Source organism: Chamaea fasciata, unplaced genomic scaffold, assembly GCF_029207755.1.
Source record: "Chamaea fasciata isolate MVZ Bird 193981 ecotype frontalis unplaced genomic scaffold, bChaFas1.0.hap1 SCAF_3, whole genome shotgun sequence".
Classification (NCBI taxonomy): domain Eukaryota; kingdom Metazoa; phylum Chordata; class Aves; order Passeriformes; family Sylviidae; genus Chamaea; species Chamaea fasciata.
This window is the reverse complement of record NW_027094088.1, coordinates 52,649,290-52,677,012: the sequence shown is the minus strand read 5'-3', so window position 1 is coordinate 52,677,012 and position 27,723 is coordinate 52,649,290. Positions and strand designations below refer to the sequence as shown.

General features: G+C 40.4%; 1 protein-coding gene across 4 annotated transcripts in view; it reads right to left on the bottom strand.

The window, feature by feature from the left end:
* Window positions 1-27,723, bottom strand: part of PHACTR2 (phosphatase and actin regulator 2) — a 129,338-nt gene that overhangs the window by 17,436 nt on the left and 84,179 nt on the right. For 3 of the 4 annotated variants that reach the window (XM_066179000.1, XM_066178997.1, XM_066178999.1), the window contains exons 3-7: window positions 20,952-21,032; window positions 17,974-18,132; window positions 7,201-7,434; window positions 3,023-3,551; window positions 1,632-1,831 (exon numbers count right to left, since the gene is read on the bottom strand). In XM_066179000.1, coding sequence (XP_066035097.1) covers window positions 1,632-1,831; window positions 3,023-3,551; window positions 7,201-7,434; window positions 17,974-18,132; window positions 20,952-21,032 — 1,203 coding nt within the window. The remainder of the gene's footprint in view (window positions 1-1,631; window positions 1,832-3,022; window positions 3,552-7,200; window positions 7,435-17,973; window positions 18,133-20,951; window positions 21,033-27,723) is intronic. The other variant, XM_066178998.1, reaches the window with a different exon arrangement.

Below are 27,723 nucleotides of genomic sequence, written 5' to 3'. Positions count from 1 at the left end.
TGTGAAGTGATAGGATAAAAATGACCAATCTACACTAAAATGTCTTTGAAGTCTAATACCTTACAGGTTGGCTTATTTATCTACTTAGTATACTTAGCAACCTGCTGCTCTTTTTCTTCAGCCCTAAATGGTTTAGTCTCATTCTATCATAATTTCCCTCATTCTTTCAATTTTTTTTCAATCAATTACCACTTAGTTCTTTTATGGTGTTTATAAGTTACTTGTAAATTAAAACAAAAAATACAGCTTTGAAAACATCTCTGAGTGCTTGTAAAGTAACCTAGGCAGGAACCCCCAGACACTGAAGCAATCTGTTCTCCATAAAACGGATACTGTTGGGACAAGGGCTTTGCAGCTTGGCCAGCATTAGCTTCAGCCACCTGTGAAAGGAAGGGAATTTTTCACAGCCTTTATAGTATTTCCCTTATGTCCTGACATTCTGACTGAGATGGGCTACATGTGTCCCAGGTTGGCAGATTTTCACTGTGTAAGGCAGTTTGGTAAGACCACAGGCTCCCAGCTCACTTCTCATAAGACACTGTGCTGCTGTGTGAACACATGAACTTTTGGTTTCTATCACTTTGGGTTGTATTCAAACCCAACACAGAACTGCGGGAGACTTCAGCCTCTCAAGCTACCGGGCACTTCACCTTCTCCTGCACCAGTGGTAAAGATTAAAAAAAAGTTCATTATGCCTCTTGCCACTTTGGTACATTGGACCTTGTTGTTCAGGCTTTCTTTGCTAAGCACAGCAAAGCATCTCCTCCAAAAAAGCTGTGAGCTCTCAAACCACGGTTTGATGGTGATTTCATACTGACATGAGGCCACCCTGGAGGACGTAGAGGGAGGGTTGCCCTCCTTCCTGCTCCTGACAGCCTGCTGCTGCCACCTTCTTTGCCCAAGCAAAGGAGAAGCCTTTAGGTGAGCTGGATCAGGGAACCACAGATTCTATTTAAAATCAGCTTAACAACAGCTGCTCCTGTGAAAATAAACATGAACTCTAGCCTAAGGAAAGAACAGCTGGGAGCAGGGCTTAGGCAGAATGAGGGCAGGACAACCCCTTCAGCACAGCAGGGCTTCTGCCCAGTTAGGGTGATGATGGAGTCATGACCCCAGATGAAATTTCGAAGCTGTAAAAACTTAGATGTAATCTACTGTGACCTGCTGTGTCTGCTAAGGTTGCTCCAATGCTTAAAACATCCTGATCAAAGAGGAACAAGTGACTTTCAGACAGTGAAGCTGCTGACTGATGGGCTTCTGCTGTCATCCACCACACCTGTAACTCCCACAAGGAACTCATAATGTGGGCATGCCAAATGAATGGCTTGCAATGCCCTAAGGTGGAGGCCTTGCTCCACCCTCGTGTCCTGCTGAGCCTGTTCCTCCCTCCTCCACTCTCCTCCATGCAATGATTGATCTGCTCTCACCCATGCACAGGCCCCTGCAGGTTTCTGATTGTGACTGCCTGGGAGAAGCAGGACACTCATTTCCTAGTAGTGACAAAATACTAAATCCCCTAACAGCATTTCCTGCAGCCATTACTCTCTCTGCCTCCCACTAGCATGGGTCAGGCATGCTGAGAAAGTGCAATTTGCAAAAGGCAGCCTGCAGCTTCTGGGCAGGATGCTTACTCTCAGTACTTGCATTCTCATCATCATCATCATCGTCGTCATCTGTGTACAGGATTGGCCCGTCCGAGTCTGAGTCACTGCCATGGCTCTCTCTGCTACTTTCACTCTCAGGAGGAGCAGCAGCATCAGAAGTCTCCTCTACTAGTTCAGACAATGCTTGATCTGGAGCCTCCCCTTCTTGGTCTTCTTTGGTAGCCAAGCTGTTTATTCATGAGCAGACGGGGTGACACATTAATGCAAGCAGAACAAAACACAAATGAGAAGCAATTGAATAAGCAAGGATGAAAATAAAAGTTCTGTTAAACAAAGTAATTCCTTTCTAAAAAGCATACATATACAAGACATTTTTAACATACGCAAATAGGTATAAGTATCTGTGTATGTGTGTTAAGAAAAAGGACACCAACAATCTGGAATGATGTGCTGTAAAGACTGTATTAAGACAAATCCTAATTGTTTTTTATTTCTTGTGGGGTGGGACCAAGAAAGAAAACAGTTCATAAAGCTGGGGATAAGAGGAGCAAGTTGGAGAACAGATGGAAATGCAAATATTCCTATTCTGGAAGCCTAACTCTAATAATTGTAAATACAGTTTCACTGCAGTTGAGTTCAAAATGTTCATGCTCATCACTGATGAACATGGGGACCAACAGGCCTTGGGAAAACCTTTACGTACAGGAAGGGTAAAGCACGTGGGAGATGCAGCACTGGAATGTAGAGCTGGCAGTAGATGTACCCGCAAGAATTTAAAAGGTCTCTAGGCTACTGGCATCTAGACTAAACCCTCTTGGTTTTATATAAAACATGCTGATTTTTGTGGCAGGGAAAAGACAAATTAATAAGCCAGTCTCATTTCTCTGCCAACTATTTTGCCTAAAAAAACATAATTATGACTTTTCTCTTGGCCAGTTTTTACAGTACCTGAGATTTAGACAAGTTATTTGGCAGTAAAAAAACAAACACCTACTAAGTGTTCAAGTAAATTCAGCTATTGAGTTGAGAAATTCAGCAATGAGATATTTATTGACATCTATAGAAAAAAAAAAGACATCTACAGAAAAGAATTCCCTGATAATTCAGCATCATTTTTTGTTTACCTTTATGAGAGACAAATGCAAGTGCAATCAGCTTTGAGCTGAACTGCTGACCCCAGTGCCAGGCACAGAATGAAGTAAGAGACAGGTCATGAGCAATGACCTGGGGACACATGAGGTACTGCAGGTGAAAGGTTCAAAGGCACTGGGAAGGAACCAGCTGTGCCGGGCTGCAACACAAACTGTTCCCAGTCAGCAAAAGAAACAGAAGAGATCCCCACGTGCCTACAGTGAAAAGAAATGTGGTGGTCTCAGCTGTGGTCTTACCGCTCCCCCAGGACATCCATACTGTCTCACCTTTCCATGTCTTCTCCTCCGGCCTCTGGAGCACTGCCTAGGGCTGCACTGCTCAGACTCCTGTCAGTCTGGAGAAGAGGCTTTGTGTCTGACCCAGGGCTGCGTGGCCCTGCCACACAGCTGTCTGACACATTTTGGGCATCCGAGGAGCCAGCAGGGTGACTAGCTGCAGCAGGAAAAGGAGGTGGAAGTGGAGGTGGAGGAGGAGCAGCGGTGGGAGGAGGGGGCACAACAAGCTTGCTCGACTGGTCTGCATTCTCCATTTCAAAAATTACTATGGAAGTTTGCTCAGGTTTGGGTTTTTCTGCCTTCGCTTCCAAACTGTCAGCTGAGGGGGAAAAATCAGCCCCATCTGGTGCTGTTCGTGGGGCTGACTGTTTCCCAGTTTTTTTCTTGCCCCTGGGAGTCCCTGATGTGCCAGATTTGCTCGAAGTCTCTTTAGAGGCTTTGGGATGAGATGATGTGGATGAAGGAGATGGTGATGAAGAAGACTTGGAGACTGGCAGTTTTTTTGCATGAGAGGAACCAGCTAAAACAAGAAAAGAAAAGGCATTTTACAGTCTTGCAATTATATGATTTTTGCACTGTATTTCTTGCATGGATCGACTTGTGCTGGTCTTTAAAAAAACCAAAAAAAACCCAACCAACTTAATACTTCTACAATACTTCATGTAAATGCTTGAGATGATTAAATGTTGCAGTTCCAATTTCACCTTTGTGTGGGACATACTGAAATGATGAATACTTGCCCAAGAACAGCAGAGAGGACCAACATTACAAATGGGTAAGAATTTGTTTTGAGCATTCTGCATTGGCCCATTACACCTGGCCTAGACATAATCTAAAAAGTCCACTACTTATTCTAAAAAAATATATGTAGAGTACCAGCTGGGAAAAAAACCAAAAAAACCCAAACCAAAACAAAAAAAACCAAAACAAAAACCAAAAAAACAAACAAAAAACCAACTGCCTGACCTTTCCTACTACACAAATTTTCGGTCTGATCACTGGGAAAACCCTGTGATTTTCCTTACATTTTCCAATGAACATTTGAGGACTGTTATTGAGTCAATTACTGTTAATCAGTCAATTACTTTTCACAATGTTATTGCAACTGGTGCCCTCCTACTTAATGACAAATAGCAGAGGAGCAACAAAATAAGGTGTACTTTCAAGTCCAGTTGAGTCTGTCCATAAAAGAGAGGCAGAAACCACTGCTGTCACTCTGCAAAAATGACGTTCAGAAGGGAGGAGGCCTCCTGTATGTACTGGAGGTCTTCATCTTACCAGTGGCCAATGTGGGCAGGCTTGAAAATGTAGTGAAGCAAAGTTTTGACAGCAGCTGTACAAGCTGGCTGTTTAATCCTGTGATACTCACCATCCTGAAGCATATATGTATAATGAATCTCACTAGAGATGTCAGCTAGCCTGCATTTCCATGTGCATTCCAGCCACATTTCTGACTGCTGTGGTAATGCACCCATCACCTGAGATGGGATTTTCAAACTACTTTCATTTAAAAAGCAATAAAAATGACAACCATCTAATAGTTTAGTCCTTTTCATCAAAATACACCTGACTCAAACACTTCTGACGGAGGAAAAATTCATTAACTTCCACAGAACAAATGAAAGCATTATAAAGTTACATAGCAGCCTTCTGGCTAAGCTTACTGAGTAAAACAGAAAGCTGTAATAGAAATCTGCTGAAAGGCCTACTTTACTTACAAGCATTTAAATAAAAACAACCCCCCAGCAGACTGGCAAAGAATCAAAGTGCAGATACTGGCCATAATAAGTTCAAGATATAGAAACAGTTTTCACAGTGAGACTGTTCTCAAAGGAGATGGAAACTAATTCAAAAGACACATTCTACTGTTCTCTTCTGTAGCTGCTATGGTTTATAAACATTTAGTGTGCTGTGAAAGCTTTCAGTACATCTGAAAAGATTCATAGAAACTTCAGGCAAATCACTGTTCCTCTCTGTGCTCACAGGTGACTCTAAAGGGCACTGTCTTGAATCTACTGATACTGCACTCATCTTCCCACATCAGGTACAAATCACTCAATTTACATGCAAAACAAAATGAAGCAGAAAAAATGGCATGGGCAGAAGTTCATAACTACAGTAGAAGTTGGTGGTTCCAACCTGCATATTATTTAACAGAAATCTCACTGAGTAGGTGGATGGTAGAAAGAAAAGGCTCTGGTTCTGATCCACTTCAGTGCAGGCTGGAGGTCAACAGAACCAGTTACATGCTTACAGTTAGGAACTACAGCATAATACAAATATATGGCCACACAATTGTGGCTAGGAAAATGTCAAAACATCTTTCCATTGTAAAAATCCTTACATTGTTCTAAGACCTGCAATTAGAGAAACTAAATAGACTTATCCCACAGAAAACCCCCTACGCGTCCACATAGGTCAAAAGTGCTATTTCTGTTGTTGTTTTTGACTGGGCTGGCTGACAATTTTCTATCATGCCTCTTTTCCAGTAGGAGATTTGAATTCTGATTAAATGAAAAATTTAATGACTGCTGTTTGCCTTCTGGCGTACATCCATGCCTACATTTCAGTCCCATTCTCCCAGTTCCACTAGTTCAGTATGAAAACCTGCTGTGCTGCCCTCAGGAGAGCCATGGCTCAATTGTTACTCACATTCCTCTCCTCCTCCATGGGATTTGATCATTGGCTGCACCATGTGTTCACTTTCATGGGGATCTGACAAGCTTCTTGTATTAATACTGTTCCAAACCCACTCTACTTATTAAGTACTGCCCCACTTTGGGTGAACACAATGTATTTTTAATGTTGGAAGAAATTACCAGTAGAATTAGGGATATACGTGGATATATTTTACATCCGTATGGTCTCCAAGCATTGCCTGACATTTCAGCAAAGCTAATAGAAGACAAATCTGAAACCTGAAAATATTTTATTCTAAAAAGTCAGATACCTGACAGCTTGTTACCAACCACTGGGATAAACACTTCTTTATGCAATGGATTGTTTTATTTCTGAAAGGTCTGCTGTTACAAGGCTGCTTCACCTAGGAAGAGCTGAGTTTTTCAGCTGCATGTGAAATGCAAGCAGCAAATTCTGGATTTTCAAAATGTTTTTTCTTGTAGTCTTCTGATGTAGTAGGACAGTTAATACCAAGTTAATGGATATTTTATGGCAAAGTTATTATGGTAACTCTAGAAGTCTTGCAATGTTTTTAAACAGTCTTCTTCTGTATGCTTCAAATATAAGACGTGCCAAAATGTACAAGCTGTGAAGAGAAATACTTGCAGAGAAAACTGGAGGGACTGGAGGACTTTCAAAGACAGATAGAGATTGAAAACACAAGGCTTGTATAAACGTGCCAAAACATATATGGAGCCCATTTATCACAATACTGCTTGTATTAAAATTATGTGTGGATGTTTTAATTTGGTCATTGTCTACACTGCAACCATTCAAACTCATGATCAGTAACTTAAGAGCATTCATCTATAATCTTTAATCTTGCATTGCTGCTGAATTTTGGTTTAATAGTGTGGCGATAAGCACATGTGCTATGTGCCTGATGACTGATATTTTCCATTTCCAGTATGTACTTAGAATCACAGCACCTGAGGGCAGCCTGGCCATTTCTAATGGTTGCAATTTTTTTTTTTTTTTTTTTTTTTGTCAGTTAAACAAACTGCTGTTCAACAGTCTTTGAAGATGTCTTCATGGTTTTATTCTTAACTTCTTTGTGATCTTGTAATATTGTCAAATTAATTGGAATAGCTGATATTTCGAGTAGAAAGTTACAGTAATACCAAATTACTTTTAATTAGGGGTAACTCCTGCTTGGTTTCAGAAGTCACCTTCTTCCCTGCTGACTCTTGATTGCTGATTCTCTGGGTCATTTTTTTGCCAGCTTTCACACTTGAAATTGGGAATTCAGTGTTGTCTCTGATGTGCTCGGTGTTGTATACAGGTTCATCAAACAGTGAGGGGTGTCTGTGTGTTGTCTGGGGTGTTTGTGGCCAGCAGAACCAGAGCCCGGCAGGAAGCTCTCTACAAACATCCACGGCATGCTCTTCACTGACACTGCTACGCACCAAGGCACAAGTTACCACAGAACCAAGCCAAGCAGCCCCATGCACATGCACCCACTGCAGCTGCACTGCATGGGCAGTACTCACCAGCTTCCCGGTTTGCACTGGCACCTGTTGGCTTGGGCGGCGGGAGAGGAGGCTGCTTAGCAGGAGCCTTTCCCTTTTTTTTAGCATGAGGTGCTTCGTTACCCTTATGGCTGGTGGTGGTGGAAGCAGGAATGGCATTTTTTGGTGGTAGCGGAGCTTTTTTAGGTTTAGGCTTAGGCTTAGGTAGTGGTGGAGCATGGGATGTCGGTATTTCTGGGCAGTGACCAGTGCTCTCTATGGATAAGAAAGTGAACAGAAGCCAACTGACACAGACATACACCACGTAAATTCAACAGCAAGCTCACAACAGTGACTACTTCTGCTGCTTGAGCTCTTGGGAATCAGGAGAGACTTCACCTTCTGCCCCTTAATGAAGTATTACCTCAGAAGAAAACTACTGTTCACCTCAACTGAGGATTTTCTCATGGAAAGTATTTACCTGGAACTTCTCTCAGACACATCTATTTTAGACCCCCAAGGATCAGCCTTTACATTCAGTATCCCAAACTAGAGTGCTGGCTTCAAACTAAACAAGGGAATGCAACTTACTTCTCTAACAAATCTCAGCTTCTTTTCAACCCTACCCACCCTAAGATCAACAGGCTGTAAAACTCAAGATTCATGTGAACCTGAATGTGAACAGGGTCATTCTCCCAGCCACATGCTCAAACACGGCTATGTGGTGGAAATTTTCCCAATTTTCCCCTGAAGCAATCCGTTCTTCTGAGCTGCACATTGCTTATTCTTAGCAGCTTAATTTTGGGTAACTTCCTCAGGGTATTTCTACTCTTCAGAAACAAATGAAGCTAAATAAGATAGGTTATCATTTGGCATGGAAATGCCCTCCCCTCCTGCAGGTTCTTTGGGTACTCTTACACAACTGGACTTTCAAGAGTCTAGAGTTCATTAGTGAGCAGGAATTTGGTCATTATCTACATTGTGCTGTGCAATAAGAATGGCTCTCCAGAGTGAAAGAGGTAGCACTGAGGACCCAATATCCACAATCTGAATTTCAGAAGACGACTTTGGACTTTCTTCAGGCTAGTTCTGTAGATTGATGGAAGGAGTACAAGTTCCTGAGTGTATCTTTTGGCTTAGTTTTATCCAAAAGAAATCTGGGGGTTTTTTGCAGCCCGCAAATCAAAGAAGAGCAAGTGGGGATGATGAGAAAATTAATTTCAAAAGTGCTCTTATGACAGCTGTAATGTTAGTGTAGGTGAGCCATTTACAGTCAACATACAATTTTGCAACATAATCACTACAGCTGTAAAACTTGGTGTTCCCAGGTAGGAAGAGCTAAAGTTCCCAGATGGGAATCTTTATCTATTCAATTAAACCAATTCTATGCCCATTTTGTCTCAAGATAGCCTTCCAAAACCTTTCTGAAGAAGGATATTATAGAAGCAAGAGCATTCCATCAGAATCATATAGGCTTTGTTTGCATGTTACTGAAAACAGTGACCAGGAAGAAAGAAGACAAGCTAATACTGTGAAGACTTTTAACAGTCTCTTCTATCACTCAAGAGAAAACCATTTCACTTCTTGCAGTATGTTCCTATTAGAGCCTCACTCTTAACACACATTAAATGGACATTCTCATCTCTCTTCTTTCCCATGTTAAAGATTCCCAAGAGATAAGCAAGACATTTCAATTTTAAGATTAGTAGATGAAAAACAAATAATATGCTAGACAATGAAGACATTCTTCCTCTCAGAAACAAAGCCTTTCCAACTTCTAGCTTAAGGCTTGTTAACATGAACCTAATGCATCACCTGCAGTTATTAAAAGCAACATGCACACGTGTGTCTTCACAAACTTAAGGAATCAATGTTAACTGTCCAGCATCTTCCTCCTTTATGTCCAGCCTATTATAGACTAATATGCTTTTGCTAAGGCTTTGAAAGAACCATCTCATAGAAACCTTTTACAACTTTCAAACAGATTATTTTGAGAACAGATTCTTGTACCATGCCTCTGTTTTCCATAGAAAGACTTTGGATGGAGAAAGAAACATGATTATTTGTTACATTTTGACCTCCTCTTTTACAGCAAAAGGGTCTCCTTGTGAAATTCTACCTACCTTCATTCAAAGTTGAAATGCTGATATAATTCTGAAAAAGCAGGACATTTTAAAATTTGAAGTCCATTAATAACAAACATGGCAAGAGAAGATATGATTTTGTATTTTGAAGATCCTGAAGGACATGATGATCAGAAATAAGTGCAAACAATTCTTTGTTACATGTATTAACTAAAGATCCATAATGCTAAAATTTTATTTATTACTAAGAAAGAATTTAAAACTTGTTTACTTGTATACGATTACAGTGTTTTGTTTCAGGTCATTAGTAGAGAAAATGTTAGAAACAGAATGACAACCTAGAAAAAGTAATACACCATTCACCATATTCTAAAGTAATACAGTCAATCTACACTAAACTATACAACTGATTAAATAATATATATCAGAATTTATCTTCTGAATCAGGAAAAAAGGTACAAAAGATAAGGCTAAAGCTTTATTTAGTTGCAAATAAATGCATCCTAGTGACAACCGATAATTTTTAATATTTTTATAGACAAATAACTAAAAACTATAAATGAAAACCAAAACTGGAGCAGTTCATTCACATCAAAGTTCTTTCTTACAGACTTCAACTGTTACTAAAACTAGCAATAGCAATTTATTTAGCATTTATTTTAATAGAAATGCCCTGCTTAATAGAAATTGCTGGAATACTATATTTTTCTAAGACATTTCTTTTCATACTGTTATGTACCTCATTCCAAAGACTGGTAGACTCCTGCACAGCTGCATCCTACTTGCTCAGATAATTACACCTCTCATCCAGTTTTGACTGCCCCTTGATTGCCAGGGAACCTCCTTTTTACTGACGGCCAGGAGGAAATCCGTGGTGAAGATTATTGTCTTTGACCATATTGTTCCTCCTGGCATCTTATCAGCTTTGTTGCTTTTACCTTTGTTAGCTTCATTTCTTTATCTCACTGCCAGTCTAATTTTGCCCATAGTATGGTTTCTTATTTACCTGAGACAGAGATTTCCAGTTCCTTCCTGGCCAGTCCATTATATCAGCTTTTGACAGTGACAAGCCAAGTTTGAAGCAGATGCTTTTCGTTGTTTTTCCTCTGTTGACCATCTGGCTTTGTGAACATTCACTGACTGTCCTCCCTCAAGCTCCCCTCTGCTGTGATGCCAAAACTGACAATATTTAGGCTTCCAGTACTGTGTTTTTTATCCTGGTCTGGTGTCCTCTTGTTTTCTAGTGCCTAATCATAATGTCCTTTCTTTCACTGCAAGTCCATTGGAAAATTTTTGTGGTTTTCTGCCTCTATGTAAGATGCCATAATAAATGCCTGGAACATACAGTAACACCGTTACAATACAAATAACTAGTAACTGCAACAGGGGCTTGATCTTGAACAGTGACAGAGATGGTCTGGTGTCTGTAAATGGCCACAGAGACAATTATGTTGTAATTGTACCTCTCTAACATGATTCTGCTTGAATATGGACCCTTGGTCTTAATTCCTGCTCTTTCTTTTACCAAAAAAGGAGGCATCTGAATCAGTTCAGACCCATCTATTTGATCAAATCAATCCCGCAGGTACCTCAGGAGCAGCTGCAGCACACTTTTATTGCTGCTGTTTTTCTTAAATTAAACATCTGTTCATCATGAACTGACCTTTTAACAAAAGATCTCCAAAACACATAGATAGGAATATCTTTTATCCACTGCTGCCTTAATAGAAATATCTGCTGTAAATGCAACTTGCCTATAAATTACTTCTTCAACAGGAAAGCAAATGTTAACATCTCATTAAGCATTTGGATCAATAATATGTTTATGTTTAGAATAAAATTTCCAAAGGTCAGATTTTCAAGAAATCTCACTTTCAAACCAGATTTTCTTGTTTCCAGAAATTATGATTGGGGCCAGACTCTAAACAAAACTGTTCTCATGTAAACACCTAAACGATGGTCATATTTACGAAGTATTCTGTATACAACAGCTCTTGGAGGGGTGGGGGGAATAATCAAATCTGAAAGACTTTCAGAGAGATGCCAGTGTGCCACATGCACTAGAAAATCAGATTACTTATTTTCAAATAAAAGTGGGACCTCTGGCAAATTCTGAAGCAAATGGACCTATGAAAATCCTGGGCATACTTTCAGAAGATAAGCTGTAAAATACAATGATTTCTTCTTTACTTCTGTGAACTTCTAAGGAACAGAAGGCCAGAGCTTTTCTACCCAAGGATTTTGTCCTACAGCACTCGTACTTCCGTTTGTACAGCTCGAGCAGGGTCATGGAGCTACCTGACAGAAAACCAGCAGTGCTGTAGCACAAGTGTATGATCTCCATCAACTGCAAAGCACTCTCCTGCCAGCGGGTGAACACAACACACTGGAGAAACATTATGTAAAATGAAAGTTGGAAATAATGTATGTTTGTTGTTTTCTGCAGGATGACTGCTCTGCACAATGAAACCCTGTAAGAGCTTTGCAGATCATGAGTTTCCTTTGCAGACTATGCAGAGAGCTGTGTTTTGATTAATCAAAATCCAGGAAGCTGTCAGTCAGGAATATGGGACATAGGACAAGACAAGGTGTCTTTTGTCACTTTTTTGGACTCATTAATTGTGCTGATGCAGGTGGTCAACTCAGACAAATCCTTTTCATAAACTTCAGATTCACCAGCTCCATTTTTTGTTCCTGCTATTGCTAATACAATTCTGTTCAAGAAAAGACCCATTCTAATTGCCAGAAAGCATCCTTTAATTTCCACTCTAACTGTATTTCAAGCCACTGTTTATTCCTTTCTACTTGTGCCAGCATTGTCTTTTAGCCATGCTCTCTCCTGGCTGTTTACCAACTTGCAACATTCATCTAATGCACTCAGGCTCTTTTGGGCTCTGTTTTGCCACACTGAACCAGGACAGCTGTCTCACAATGCTGTCTGCAGCTCTCTCTGCAGTTTTGAAGTCATCTTTCTTGAAGATGGAAAAGCAGATCTGCACGTCTGCAGACTTCTAGATCTTACTGACTGTAATTTCAACAGCACCAAATGCAAGAGGCCTTATAACAGAGACAGTGTAGAAAATAGGAGAGGGGAGAAAGGAACAGGTGTAACATCTCAACTAAAGCAACCACATTCAGGTATTTTGCATTAGTTTCAAGATTAAAAAGGTAAAAATACCCTGACTCTCATTTTACATTTGTAACTGCTCAATCTTTGGGTAAGAAATAAACTGCTAAAAAAAGAAAATGCTCAAGACATATTCACTGTCAGCTGATCTTTGAGAATCTTGGAAGGTGGAAGGCATGTAGGCTTCTACATTCTCATACTTTCTGTAAAGATATACTCAAATAATTGAATAGTTAGTTCGCGAAAATAATGTACACAATATTAATTCTGGAGCCACATTAGGATATCTTTCCTATAAAAGAAAAAACCAAAATCAGCTTTACAAGTCAGGAGCTTTTTTCAGGTACTCAGTTTTTGTGGGTGAAAGCCTGTGCCTCTCACGTCACCCTACCAGCATGAGCCAGCCCTGCTGACTGAGTGGACAGGCTCTGGCCAAATACAGCTTTATTGAGTAGCTTTCCTTTTAAGAATACTTGGATTCAGCCTCATTTACATAGTTCAGGTGATGAATCAAAGATATTCTATTCTTAGAAGAACTGGTTTTAGTCAGCAAATAACTCAGCTGGAGTGAGAGATTCTTAGGGAGTCAGGCAAAAAAGCCCACAACCTTTTATGTATGCTGCTCATATCAATGATCTACAGAGCTCAGGAGTGTAGGGAGCCAGCTAAGCACACAAGAGGGACGAAAGTCTACCTGGTTTCTCACTGCGACTGGTTTGCAGGTTTAATCTTCTGAGACAAAGCAGTCTCTTGTCTGAAACCCTGGAAGGTGAGGGTTACTACCTTATATTCAAACACGTTTTGTTCTGCTTTGGGGAAATAAAGAAAAGACCTCTGAGAAAAGGAACCCAGAAAATTATACTTTGAGGCACATTCCTTGGGAGACAAACTAAAGCATTAGAGAGCAATGATGCATGGGCATAAGACTGGAGTTTGTGCCTCCAACCTTCTTTTCTTTGGTTACCCATATGCAAAAGGAAAGATTAAATTTAATGGCAGATTTGAGGAGAGCAGACAAAATACAGAAGAAAGAACCCATAAACCCAACATACTAAGGCCTGGAACCTTTTCCAGCTCTCATATGACGGCTAGCCTCTTGGGGAAGAAAATACGCACATGTAGCCCAACAATTCATTTGGAAACAGGACTAAAAACAGTTTCCTTATACTCATGCTAACTTCAGACATGAGGAAACCTGAGAAGATCAAGCTCCTATAAATGGCCCAGGAACATTCCAGAAGCTTATGCTCCATATCACCCACAGCACCTGTAACAGAGCTCTGGCTTTCTGCAATCCAATTATTCAGCAAAGCAGCACCTAACACACCTGACTAATGGTATGCAAAACAGAACTTCTTACTGTTTTTTTCCAAGAAATATCTTGCTGATGGTTACTGAGCCTTTCACTTCTTCAAGACCAAGCTAACTATGAAATCTGGAACCATCTGCAAGAATCACTAGAAGATTTCGTTTGCTTTGACAAAAATTAGTAAGACAGAAGTTTACAAACGGAACTCAGATACAAATAAGGGGTTCTCTCATGCATCTGTGTTCCAGGGACATCTTGGGAGGCTTGAAAGGAGAAAAGCATTTGACACAGTACCTGGAGGCTTTACCATGTGCAGCATGCATGCTGCATCACTATGCTATGTCCTGATATCCAGGGAGGCAAACAGAGACAATTTTGACATCTCTTCTATAGATGTGGCTTTTGATCTTGTCCAACACTGCTATAGGGGACAGGAGGCAAAGAGATTCCTTGGATCCCCTTTGCAATGCTCACACCCCACCTGGAGCCTGGAGCTCTGGGCACTGCTGGGGATCCTGCAGAGCAATGCCATGGCTCAGGAGACCAGGCAGAGAAGGAGATTTCAGTCTGCTGCCCAGACACCCACGGTGTTCTTTGATATTGCTGCTTGTTCTACTTGCTGCTCTGTATCCCTTGCAAGGCTCACTGATAAAACAGCTACAGTTTAGCTCTTTATTTTCTGCAAAAGATGCTAGTGACTTTCCTTAGTCAAAACAAAAGAATTCAGAAGTCAACCCAGCACAAACACATCATGAATAAGTGATCTCAGAAAAAGATTTATCTGATTTTTCAACAGTAAGGTTTTATCCATCAATTACTTGCTTTACGTTAAACTGTCACTCGTTTCTTATCATCCTGCCATAAATGAGAAATTTTCTTTTAAACACCCTGCTTGTATGACTGTCATCACTACTACAAATAGTAACAGTTATACTATTAAATTGCCCAAGAGAATTTTTCACCACATATAAAAGGCACCTGTGAGCTGATAGGCAGCAGATGGGTACACAGCTTATGGAACTGCCTGACAGCAAGGGGAACAGCTTTCAGGGGTTGTCTTCTTCACTTGCTCCTGCTTTACTCATTTTTATACACATGGCTGAGCCTCTTGTTTGCCCTGTGGATACTCTATTTCCATAACTCTCTACTGCTGAAATTTTTTTTTTTCCTTTAACTTGTTTTAACTCCTAATATATTCCACATTCTACAACCTGTTGCTGCTGACTCTCACCATTCTATCACAACGGGCCTGTATCATGTGCTCTTTTTAACCTTCTGGCTCCTGCAGTCGTCACATTTATAGGAGAAGGCCATTTTCAAGACTTAGTTGAACAAGAGGGCAAATGAAGACCATTTCATTAGAGTACTTTACCTTATAACTCCACGGGGCTGAGGTGCATTTTTTGGCCAATTTTGATTCAGTGAAATTGGAAATGCAGCACACTGTGCTACTAAGCAGCAGGAATTAATCCTGTCTTTGGGTCTTACAAACACAGAAGGTGTATACATCTTCCTTCAAGATTTACACCTAAGAGTTCATGATTTTAGAAGCCTCTCATTAGCCTCACTAAAGATGAGCTTCTTGCAGCCATTACTCCTGACTGTCAGCTGGTATTCAATCCACTTGTCTCAGTTCTCGTGACGGAGGGTTGTGATCTGAAGCACCAGCACATTTTATGGTCTTAGCAGAAGACAGTGAGCTAAGTATTCCTGCTTCAGCTCTGATTTTGATGCTTGCTGTGGATTCCTCGCTCTGCCAGTGGGTGTGAGTGTAATGCAAACCTGCTGTATCTGTCAAAAAGAACTCACCCAGGATTAATCTGTCAGGTGAGATGCTGTGGGCCTTATTCTGCCACTGAGTTCAACAGGCTGGCTCACCTTCTTGCTTAGTGTGCTACAAATAAAGAATAACTGAAGTGTATTCACAATGATTGTGGGGTTGCTCGTACTGGGTTTACACAGTGTAACACTGTTTCTGATGTGTGGAATCGATCCTTATCACTTTTTGTGGGGAGAATATTCTTTGCAAATAAATCTATCTCCTTTTGTTTCAGGGGACTCAAGATGTTAACTCATAGGAGAACTTCATGTTTATGTGCAAGAGGAAAGCATACTTTAATGGGTTTGCATCTTCTGGATGCTCATATTGAGATTCAATGAAGCCTAGAACACCAGTTCTGCTCATTTTTTGTTTTTCTTCTCCTTCCTCCATATATTATTAATTTTCTGAGAGGGACTGGAGTGATAACTATACTTTCTTCTGTATTGAGTCTACTCCTGTATAGCAATCATTTTTAATTTCTCCCTATAAGGTCAAAACAATATATAGGGAGTGCAGAGTCTATAAAATGTTTGAAATAGATATTGAACCTCTCCAGCTTCCCTGGAATTCTACATTCTGCAAAGTCAGCTAGAGGGGATTTCAACATGGTTTGAAATGTGTATTTCTAAAATAATAAACTCCACCTTAGGAAAACTTCCAAGGCCTGACAGTTCCAAAACGGTGTATTTAGTGATGCGCAAAATAATAAGTGGTCTGATCTAACCCCAGAGTTAAAGTGAACGATTTTAAAGCAGTTTTCCATGGCTTTTATAACTCTTTTCCCCTGACCCAATACACATCTGGTTCTAGTTGGCACCAAAAGATAGACATATTTAAATGTCATGACAAAGGCTAATCTTGTATTTCTGCCTTGTTGGGAGACAGGAAGTACTAGAAATCTTGTAAGATTCTCCTTGGACATCTATCCACTTTTTACATAGTCAAGTGGTTTACGTAGCTCTGAGAAGAATTCAAATTTTTGTTTTAGCTGAACTGACCCTCTCAACCTCCAGAGGCTCATTCATCACTAGGTAGAATTTAATAGGAGACATTCGAAAGGCTGTTCAGTCCTGCCTCCATGGCTTCAGCCAGCCATGAAAGTCCTTTTGTATCTTTGCTCTTTCTGCTTGGAAAATCCAATAAATGAAATAGCATTTAAGAACACTTTTAGACAGGGGAAAAAAGTGGTGCATTATTCAAGACGGTAGAGAAAGAAAATAAAATTGGTTAAAATTCTGTGATTCCACACTGATCTTTACATTTCCTTTATGAATCAAACTCGAGTAGATCTCAGTAAAGGCTACAAAATTAAGATGGACCCTGGGACTGCTAAATATTTACCAGTATTTACTACAATTAACCTATAGAAAACCCTACACTCATAAAGTACATTTTCCATAAACGACCTAGCTTCTGTTTGCAGTAGTGACACAGCCCCCTGAATGTTTGTGGAGAGCCGGACTGCAAGTGTTTAAAATTCCATGAAAACCAATTAGAATGAGTTGCTGACGTTACTTTCAAAATGATGGATGGTTTTCAGGCAACTTAAACACTTTTGAACATTCAACCCATGAGCCACTTCTACAATGATACCGCAAGATGATACATATGTACTCAGTGTGTTCTTTCATGAAAGGAAAACCTGACACCAAAGCTTGGCCATGGCTATGAGGAAAGGCTCACAGTGAATTTAGAAACTGAGCTTCCCTGCACACATTGTGATGTAGGGTTTGGTTTATAATTGTAAATGTGTTTAAGGTTTGTTCTCACCGGGAGGCCCTATGGGAAAGGCACAGCTGCAGGCCGGAGGGTCGGAAGTTGGTTGAGGGGTGAGAGGCAGTTAGGAGTGAGAAGAGAGTCAGCTGGGAGTGAGGCTGGAGGGATGCGTGGACAGCGTATGAGCAGAAAGGTGATTGGCTGGAGGGACCCATGGACAGCGTATGAGCAGAAAGGTGACTGGGTGAAGGGACCCATGGACAGCGTATGAGCAGAAAGGTGACTGGGTGAAGGGACCCATGGACAGCATATGAGCAGAAAGGTGATTGGATGGTAGAACACGTGGACAGCAGCACTGCAGCTGGGCCAGCCAATGGGTGCCTTCCTTCTGTTGAGTTCTGTTAGGTCTCAGTTTGGTTTCAGTTATGTCAGGTAGAGAAGAAAGGTATATAAAGGGTGAGATTTCTACAATAAAGGTATCTCCTTTGGATGCATAAGGGGATCCGTGTTGCTTTGTTGCCCAATGCTACGTTGTGATGTTCAGATCACGCTTCTCTTTACGACCTTACCATATGCACAGGAATATGTGCATACCAGCAATGGAATACTGGTGTTTCACAAGTCTTATCTTCTCAGCAGGTTCTGCTGGCATCCTTGTGGCAGAACAGAACTCACAGCATGTATAGGTGCTAGTGGAAGAATTCGTTAATATTTAAAATAGGCAAAAAAAAAATCTGTGAAGAATATGTTGATGTACCTTTCTGATCATCTTTTTTTCCTTCTGATTCTGATGCTTTCTCTGATAAAGTGCCATTATTTCCACTGGCTTTTACCACATTTTCTTCCTGTATGGTTTCTTCACCAATGGCTACGGTGTGTCCATTTGAAGTTTCAAAATTTACTGTTACATCACCATCTGAAATGAAAATTTAAAAGTTATTGCCTAGTTTAACGACTTATTAGCACCTACTCACAACACACAGCATTCCTCCTCTGCTTTCAAGCTTCTGTGGAAGAAAAGCAGAAAGACTTACTGAAATGTGAAACATCAGGATGTAGATCTGCTCTGGAAAGGAACTCTGGAAAGAAACTCTATAGGCTTTCATGTCCTTTGGGTGGACACCTCTGCAGTAGTAGGCTTGAAAGTCCATGCTGGTTTCCTTCTTCATGTCTGTTCATCAGCATCCTGTCCTCTTATCCCTGTATCCTGGTCTACACAGGCAAAGAAATGTGTGCATGGACTACAACAAAGCTGTAACATGTTCCAGCATTCTCCAAAAATGGACATCGTGGGGGCAGAGTTGCAGAACTACTGTGGTGCACTCCCAGCACGTAAGTGAGCCAGGAATTCTGACAGAAGTTCTCAAATGTATGTGCCCATTTACTTAATAAAAATAACGTCACAAAGACATCATCCAGTCTTAATAACCAATGTGAAGTCTTCCTGTGTCACATATCATACAATAAATAAATTCTGCAAGTCAAATTCCTTCTCAGGTCTCAGGACTTTACTCACTTACCCAGACTAGCTCAGCTTGAGAGTTTTTTTGATCCTGAAAAAAACTTCTTTCTTTCCCTATTTGTCTCTATATTGCTGAAAAGTGCTACTCTTGCTGGCTTACAGCTTTTTCTGTTCCATGCACTTTAAAGTTGCTGCTGATTTTCTCCTCTGGTAATTTCTTGCTGCAGGATTCTCTTGCTGTCGATCCAAAAAATAAGCAAATCTACATGGCATCTCTTCTGATTTCTCCCATTGTTTCTTCACTAACTGTGGCAATTCCACTTCTCTTCTTTGCTGTGCATTATCCAACCTGGATGTTTGGCACTTCCCTGGTTTCAACACAATTATGCAGCCTCTGTCCTATCACCTTGGGTGCTCCCACTAAGGGGACTGTTTTATTATCTTCCGCACACTAACATCAACTAGATTTCTAAAAAATGAGTTCTGCCTTCCTAATTTTGTCTAATTTACTACAGCTGACACTTGCACTTACCTTAACTGCAACATTCAGTTTCTTCAGCTTCTCTCTTCCAGGGCTTTGTAAATCCACTCTCTCCTCTCCGCCTCCACATATGACACTGCCACCTCTTCTTCACATCTTGCTTCTGCAAACACCTCCTGTCTCCAAGTGGCACTTGCCACTTTCCACTTCATTCTTCTTCACTCCATGTGAAACGCTGTTACTTCTTCTCATTTCTTACCTCTCACATTTCAAATCTCTGTGTAATTTCCTCTTTTAGCTTTCATCCCCATAGTCATTCCTTCTAACTACCTTCACGCTCCTCAACTGTCTTTTGACCTCTCCATTTTTAGCACCTTCAAACCAACCCCACATTCTTTCAAAATGTCCTTAAAAATTACAATTTTCATCAAACATGAAGCACAGTGGGATGACAATAACACAGACCTGATTGATATGGGAGGAAGAAAATCATTCATATTTATATAATTTTCTCTTACTTTGCTCAATCCCTGTAAGGAATCCGAAGTCCCATCCTCTTTTAAGGATGGAAGAGAGGGTCAAGGACACTGATGACCAAAGTATTCATACTTTTATCACAAATTATAGTATTTATGTTCAGACTGTAACCAACCAGAGAAGTTACCACTGCCCCAACTGTAAATACAATTTACAACCTTCAAAGGACAAAGTCACACAGGTCCCCAGTAATGCATGTGGCAAAACCCACAACAAATTCACAGATGGACAAACTGAGGTACGGAGAGTTTGCAAGTCTTGTTTTAGGACAATGACAGTGGCAGAGACAAGTGCAGAAGCCAGCTATGCTGAATGTCACAGTCTGATAATTAGCCAAACTCTGTATGGACAAGTGATGTCACACATCAACAAACAAGCCCTTTTCTTCTAAATATCTATGGGTATGATACAACCCATACACACTGATACTCTACTGATTTTTCAGATTGCACAGAAAAATACAATTTCTAGGAGAAAATTATTTTTGGAAAATGCAGAGTTCTAAGACTCCTTGATAAAATGACAAAACGGTTTAATTTTAAGCTACAGAAAATTATTTTAATCACTTGACAGTTTAATTGATCTAGATTTATAAAAGATGAAGAATATTAGAGAGAATACTACTAGAAACATAACTGGATGTAGCATAGAGCTATCTTCCTTGGCTTACTCATGCTTTTCAAAATGCAAATTCTGGCTAATGCCATTTACTAAACCTTAGAGCATTTTGAAACAAGTGATTTCTTCCCCAGAGTTTTATGCTGGTGCCATTTGTGATTGTGGTCTGTGTGATAGGAGTGGGATCCATATGATTCCAGCACTGGTACTTTTGATACCTGAAATGCATTATATTAATTTTTTCTGGGTTCCAAAGCCCCTAATTTTTCAGCCAAAATTTCTCATTTTAAACTTTAGTGGCTTTAGACAGCAGACCTTGACTCGAAAATAGATTTACCACTAATTAGAAAAAAATTCTGGCAAACAATAAGCAGAAGCCACAGAAGCCACTTTATTTACAGGGAGCATGAAAATACTTCAGGATATGACCAGAAGTCAGCTGGGGCACTTATGGCAGAAGCAGTTTCAGAGCACAAATCCCTTGACTTAACTTCAGTTGTCAGCTGGCCCAAATTACCTCTCACACTTCTCAGTTTGTCTCCTCACACCTATTTATACTACATGGAAACAATGCATCAGTGGCTTTATCATACATATTTAGTGCTCAGTAGCTAAATTCTGGTTAATGCGTTATCACCTTGCTCAGGCATTTCCTTCAGCACTCCCCTTCTTATCAGCTCCTCTCTGCTTTGTCTTGTCGAAATCTTCCTTTCCAACACTAAAGAAAAAGCACAGTTAAAAATAGATTTATTCTCATACTGCTGATGCTTGTGAACAAAATGTAGAGAACTATTTTTATTTTATAGAAAGAGAACTCTTGTTTCCTCTGATTCTGCAGGAGAAGTGGTCTGGGTTTTTCATGGACAGTCTCTGAAAATATTGCCCTGCAATTTCAGGCACAAAAAGTGGGGACTCATATGATCCAGTATCTTCAGCTCAGCAAGTCTCCTTGAGGCTTCTTTTATGGGAAATGGAAAAAGGTACTTTCAGGGTGAAATTGAACTCATCCTAGCATGGGCATTTAACATGTAAAAATACCTTTTTCCCACTGACTAGATTGAGTAGCTCAGCTGGAGATACCTCCATCTGCTTCGTACAGGTTTTGTGTAGCAAGACACAAATGCTGTTCAGAGTAACTCACAGAGTAGCCCTTGTGACATGCAAACTGTTTAAAGGAAGAAGAAAAAAACCTGAAAAACAACAACAACAACAACAAAAATCTTTAACAGAAGTCAGAAAGTTGTGTTCTAAAAGGAACTATCATCCTCAATGATCAATGCTGGTTGACTTTCATGGAAAAAAAATGCAGCATCATGTTTTTAGGTTTAAAAAAAAGTAGCATACACAAAAACACCATGACTGTGGCATGAAGGATTCTAATTATTATTTCTCATGGGAAAAATGGGACTCATTTTATAGGAAAAAGCATTTACAGATGTCAAAATAGAATAGCTCCACACTGCATCCCATCCCCAAACCAATGCAGTGATCTGGAAGACTATTGTAATGGTCCATGGGACCATGATGCATAATGTTCACAAAATGTGAGCATCACTTGTAAAATCCTGTCTCCCCTTTTAGGAAAAGGCAGTCTCCCACCCTGATTCTGTTTACATACAGACACCAAAATCCACATGACGTTTGGACCTCAAGATGAGGGCATGTGGTGAAGCTTCAGCTGTGCTGGACTTCATCCTACTAATGCTATGGGATAGGGCTACTTGTCTTATCAACTAATTCAAACACTCCCTAGGGTCAGTCTAATTGCTATATGCAGAGTGATAATGCCTCTTGCAGTGTTCAATCTTACTTATGCCAGCCCAGTTGGAGTGACTCAGCCATACAGTGAAGTGACAGGGTCCTGTGAAGGCAGGAGAGAGGCAGTTTGATTCTTCTGAGAAAGGCACCCTTCATGCAGAGCAAAACACCTTTCCCAGCAGCAGGTACTCAGCTGCTGACATAACCAGACCGGCTGATCTCAGGTGCCTGAAGGCATCACTGCTTACAGCTTCCCACTCCCCTTCTCCATCAGGGAAGGGGATGGTTGAACAGAATGACAGAATTTGGGGTTCAGCTGGAAGGAACCTTAAACCATCTCATTCCAACCCCTCTGCCAAAGCCAGGGACACCTACTAATCCAGGTTTCTCAAACACCCATCCAACCTGGTCTTGAACGCCTACAGCAATGGGGTATCCACAACAACTCTGGGCCACCTGTTCAGTGCCTTACCACTCTTAAAGTAAAGAATTTCTTCCTAACATCTTATCCAAAGCAGCACTCTTCCAGTTTAAAGCCATTCCCCCCTGTTCTATTGTTACATGCTCTTGTTAAAAGTCCCTCAGATTCTGCGCTTCCCGAATTTACAGTCCAGTTTTATTTCTCACACTGCAAAGTGCAGGGATTCAGCAACTCCTCAACACAGGATACATTTCCCCATAAAAATAGCACCAACTCCTGGCAGAAGAGCTGGAGGGAGTAAGTGTTTTGACCAGTTCAGTTCCAGCTACTCATGCCTGTGAGATCAAGAGTCACAAATCGAGCATTATTGGCTCAAGAACAGGTAAGCTGGCATCAAGTCTGTGTTTATATACTCAGGTACTTTGAGGGATCTGTCCATTAAAGGTCAAAGCTCTGCAGCATTCAAGTCACATTTGACAGCACAAAGGAGCCCATGAGTGTGGCTGCAGACTCTCAATACCAGCCAGCCTTCCTGGGGAGAATGTGGTAGCCTAAACTCTGGTTAAGTTAGGCTGCCTTAGGTCCCACACCTAAATTACTCACAAGCTCTTCCAGTTTCTCCCCTGTATTTTTTAAAGCATGAGCCCTGCAACTGTGTGTCACACACTGCCACAGGAGCATACCCTAGGCTTGCAAAGAGTTTTTCATGTAGGGAAGCAGTCCCACAAAGACTGTTTTAAAAGTGATAGGGGGTCGTGAAGACAGAGAACTACGTGCGCAGGCATGGATACAGTGTCTTGGTCTTTCTAGAGGGCAGATGCATTCACAGTCAGGGTGAAATCTCTTTTGACACAGCCCTTATGCACGCACTTTATACTTGTTTTGTTGCTGGCACTATAAATGTTGTTTTATCATTATTTCAGCATTACAAATATTAATTAATTCCCACCCTTTTTTTCTTCTCTCTGCTTCCTTTTTACATCTGTTTTCTTGGGGACAGTGAAATGAGATGATCTCTTACTTATCTGTGGGACAATTCAATGCCACTTGAAAACATTAATGCTTTTTCCATTAAGTTTAAGACCATTGCATCAGACCTTCCTCCATCAATGCCTTTCTCCACTTTTCAGGATGATGTATTTTTTTCAGTTCTACAACACTGAATTAACAATTGCACTGAATTATTATAGAAAATGCCAATTTTCATTAAAAGGCATGAAGCCCTTACACTTCATCTAAAAAACCTCAAAGCATTTCATAAATTACACAGGTTTCATAACAACCCTGAGACACAACTATCTCGATTTCGCATACTAGAAAATTTGTGAACAGATAAGAAGCTTAAGTCCCAGTCCTCCATCTTCTAAAATGATTGGTGCTTTTATTTAAACTGATTAAGCTCAATTAATTCAGCTTGAAAGGTAACTTATTTTAAACATTACTTGCCTCATGGAAAGAACATTAAAAAATCAAGCTAGTATCATAATTTTAATTCCTACAAAGAAAAAGGCAGAATCTTAATTTGAATCAAAGTGGCAAAAATATGTCCCCTTGTAAAAGAGGAATGAGTAGCTTGTCAACCTAGGAACTTATTCTGAGTGTTATTTAGTCAATGTGCACTCATCATAATAATTTATGGTTTATTGCAGACTTTAGATTATGCAATATATTTCACATTTGCACAGTCAAGTATTTTGTACCATCTCGTCACCCAGCACCATCATTCAAACATTTCCTGACTTCTGAATGCTTGACTTTGTAATTCCATCATTTTAGGAGAGCTTACTGAAACATAACAGTAGTCAAAAGTAATTAGCTCAGCAGACTGATTTGAGACTCTTAAAACTCTGTACAAATAGGCTGAGTGACCAGCTGATGCTAACAGTACAAATACTTTTTGCAATATGTGTACATAAGAACGTATATATACCTATCTACGTGAATATATATCAACATTTCTGTCATATATATGATACGTAGATGTATAAGTGTATATACAAAGGTGTGAGAATATATGTAAAATTTCAACATGAACACCAACATACTGTTTATAACTTTAAGCAATAATAAAATGGAAAGAACAATTTCTCTATCTGTGTATACATGTATGTATTGAGATTGATTACAAAGAGATCAGTCCTTACTGTGAGGTTAACTGGTTATGAGTCCTTGCCTACTTAGAGAAGGCTGAGGTGAGGCAGGCAGGCAGTCTCCAGTCTCATGTTCCAGAAGAATCAGAAAACCCCAGGTCAAAATCCTTCCCCTGCTGCAGTCAGAAGCAGAGCTTGCCCTGACTTCAGGTGTAACCATCAAAAAGGATGCAATTTTATTGTATTGTACGAAGCCCTCATTTACTCCAGTACATCTTACTCCCTCTCAAAAATACTTGGGGTCTTTTTGCCCAATGCAAATAATAGTAACAACACAACTGGGAAGAGTTTACCTCAAAAAGAAGCTTCTCTCTCTCCCCCTTTCCTCATCCCCTCAGAAAAGACTGCTTACTGATGGTCAGCAGCTGCAAATCTCAGGCAGTCTTAAAACCCATTCTTTGACTCAAAGTGCTGTGAGATTCTGGATATTCTCCAGTATTTAGTTTTGTTCTTCCAAGAGAAGCTTGAGAGAATTCAGATTATTAATTTTTCTCTGACCTAGTAAGAGCTAAAATTGCCTTCTGATCCCTCTCTGTATATACTTTTGCAGCGAAGCTTTGAAGTGGCATCTACTTTGTGCCAAGACACAAACTGCTGCCTTTTCCTTTGCAGCAAAACATTGCAGAGGAGAGAAACCCTTGAGATGATGACTTTTTATGTTTATTTTTACTTGATTTTGAAAGCCCTCTAGGCAAAAACCATACAGCCAGTGCCCAAAGAACAGACTTTCTGAGATAGAGCGTGGAAAATACGTTGCTAAAGGGAAAAATTCCAACCATCATTCCCACATTGGCACAGATATTAACATCTAACATCTAAACATCCCTCCTTTTTTGATATTTGTGGTATTTGCCGTTTATAAACATCTTCCAGTTGCTCCTAAGACAAAAAGCGCTCCATGGTACATGTCCTGGCAAGGCCATAGCAAGAACCTATCTCAAAAAGCCTATTGAAAACCCTGAGAAAGTAGTGCGAGTTCCTTCCAATAGCCCGCATTCTGTCTTAGAAAAACCCTTTATTCAGCTGCATGTGGATTTACCACGCTGAAGCCTTGTTAAGAGAACTGGCAGCAAATGAGGGTCATCGTGGTCTCTCCCATGGTCCCAGGCCAGGAAATGGGCTTCCTGCATGTAAGAGGCAGGCACACACACAGCCCCCACTTGGTAATGTAAATACACCTCTGATTGAGTAGTGTGAGGAAGAGGATATCCTGTAGGATTTTTATTTTGAATGGATGTCTTCCCATTTCCTTCTCAAGTTAGAGAAGCAAGTTTCTTCTGCCATGTCACCAAGCAACCAACAAGGGGCAACTTGCCACGTAAATGCATCTTTTCAGTCTCCATTGGTCCTGAGTCTATTTCCTCAAGAAATACGGGGTATACTATTTTTATTCATCCCTGAAATTACCATCTAAGGCAGGATGAATGCAGTTCAAACTACTTCTCAGTTCAAGTTCCAGCCTCACATGAAGCACATACACAAACATAAGTGATCCCATGCACGGTTTAAAAGCATATTAGTGTCTTGAGGGACCACAACATCATGAACAAGACCAGCAAATTAAGTAGAAGTGAGTATCTAAGGAGGCACTTTTGAAAATGTTGACCTTAATTTCTTTGTGCTTCATTTCCTGCTTTTGCAAAAGGTACGAGCACATGCTTTGCCTTGGTACTATAAGAATTGATGTGTCATGCTGGCAAGACTCGATTCAGGCCCTCGGAAGAAGACAGTATAACATAAGAAATACTATCATTAACACACATTTACCAGATATTCATTTTTTAAAAAATAGTTGAAAAATGATACATGCATTATTTTTAATGGCATAACAATTTAACACATGCTAATAGATAGAGAAAGTTTAGGGAATTTCTGTATACACAGCTTATGAATGGTCATTACTCTGAAGAACTCGTTGCATATAAAATCACAAAGCTGTCCAGGAGAAGCTGCAGAACATTCAGGAGTCATTAACTAGCTAGCTTTGTTTTAGCAATATGATAAAAGTACTGGGAAAGCTGAAGGAAATGGGAATCAATAAAGGAGATTTCAGATTGAGGGGATTTTTTTTTTTTATTGCAGTAGTGGAAGAAATTGTGGAGGGTTGTTACAGGGTATGTGGGAAAATGAAAGAAAAGTAAAGGAAAAAAGGGAGAGAAAGAAGGATTTGAAAATCTCAGAAATCTGTTCAAAACTTCAGCTGGCATCTGGAGTGATGAAGACACCAGAGAAAATGGCTTCGTTTTCCTTTTTGTGTAAATAAAGTTTATTTTAGAAGTTTCACTGCCATGAAGCTCCTTGCTATAACTGTCAGGGGTTGGTATGGGTTTAAAATGCCATGCAGTGTACTTCCAAGAGTTCAGGGGAGCCTACGGAAAACACTTTAGGATACTAAGTTGGTTTTGTTGCCTACAGCCTTGGAAGACAGTAGACAGAGAGTTTGCACTGTGGCAATGAATCTAAAGAGTTTACAGAAGCTCACTGGACTCTAATTTGACTCAAGTTTAGGAAACCACAACATCAAATGTTTGAATCCCAAACCAGAAGTTTGGGATTTTTGTAGAGAAAGTTTGGCTAGAGCAGTGACACAAAGACACACACACACATATGCAGGGTGGCATTCAGTTTTCTAAACATGGATGTCTACAGCCGTTTCAGATGCCCCAGGGTTTTGAGCTGTCATCAGCACAGGATGACAAATATGATATGAAACCTTCTGGGAGAGCAGCCAGGACATCCCAGAGCATCTCAGGTGGCCCCAAACAACTATGTTTGGCTAACTAAATCCCAGCCTTCAATATTCCCCTTTTTCAAACAGAATACAATTCAATCACAGCATTTGATTTCAGACCATCCTTCCAGCCTTGTCAGTGGGGAAGTGAAGGGGCAGGGCAGCATCTATGAAGGCAGGGGTTGCAGAACTGATCCTCGTTCTTCTGCTGGGCATGGCCACAGCTGCTTCTCCCCCAAACTTCTGGCCCCAAGAAGGCCAGGTTTGTTTCATAATTCAAGTCACTGACTACCAGGAGGACAGGGAGATTTTCCAATATATCGGAGGGTATGTATAGTAAAGAAATCAG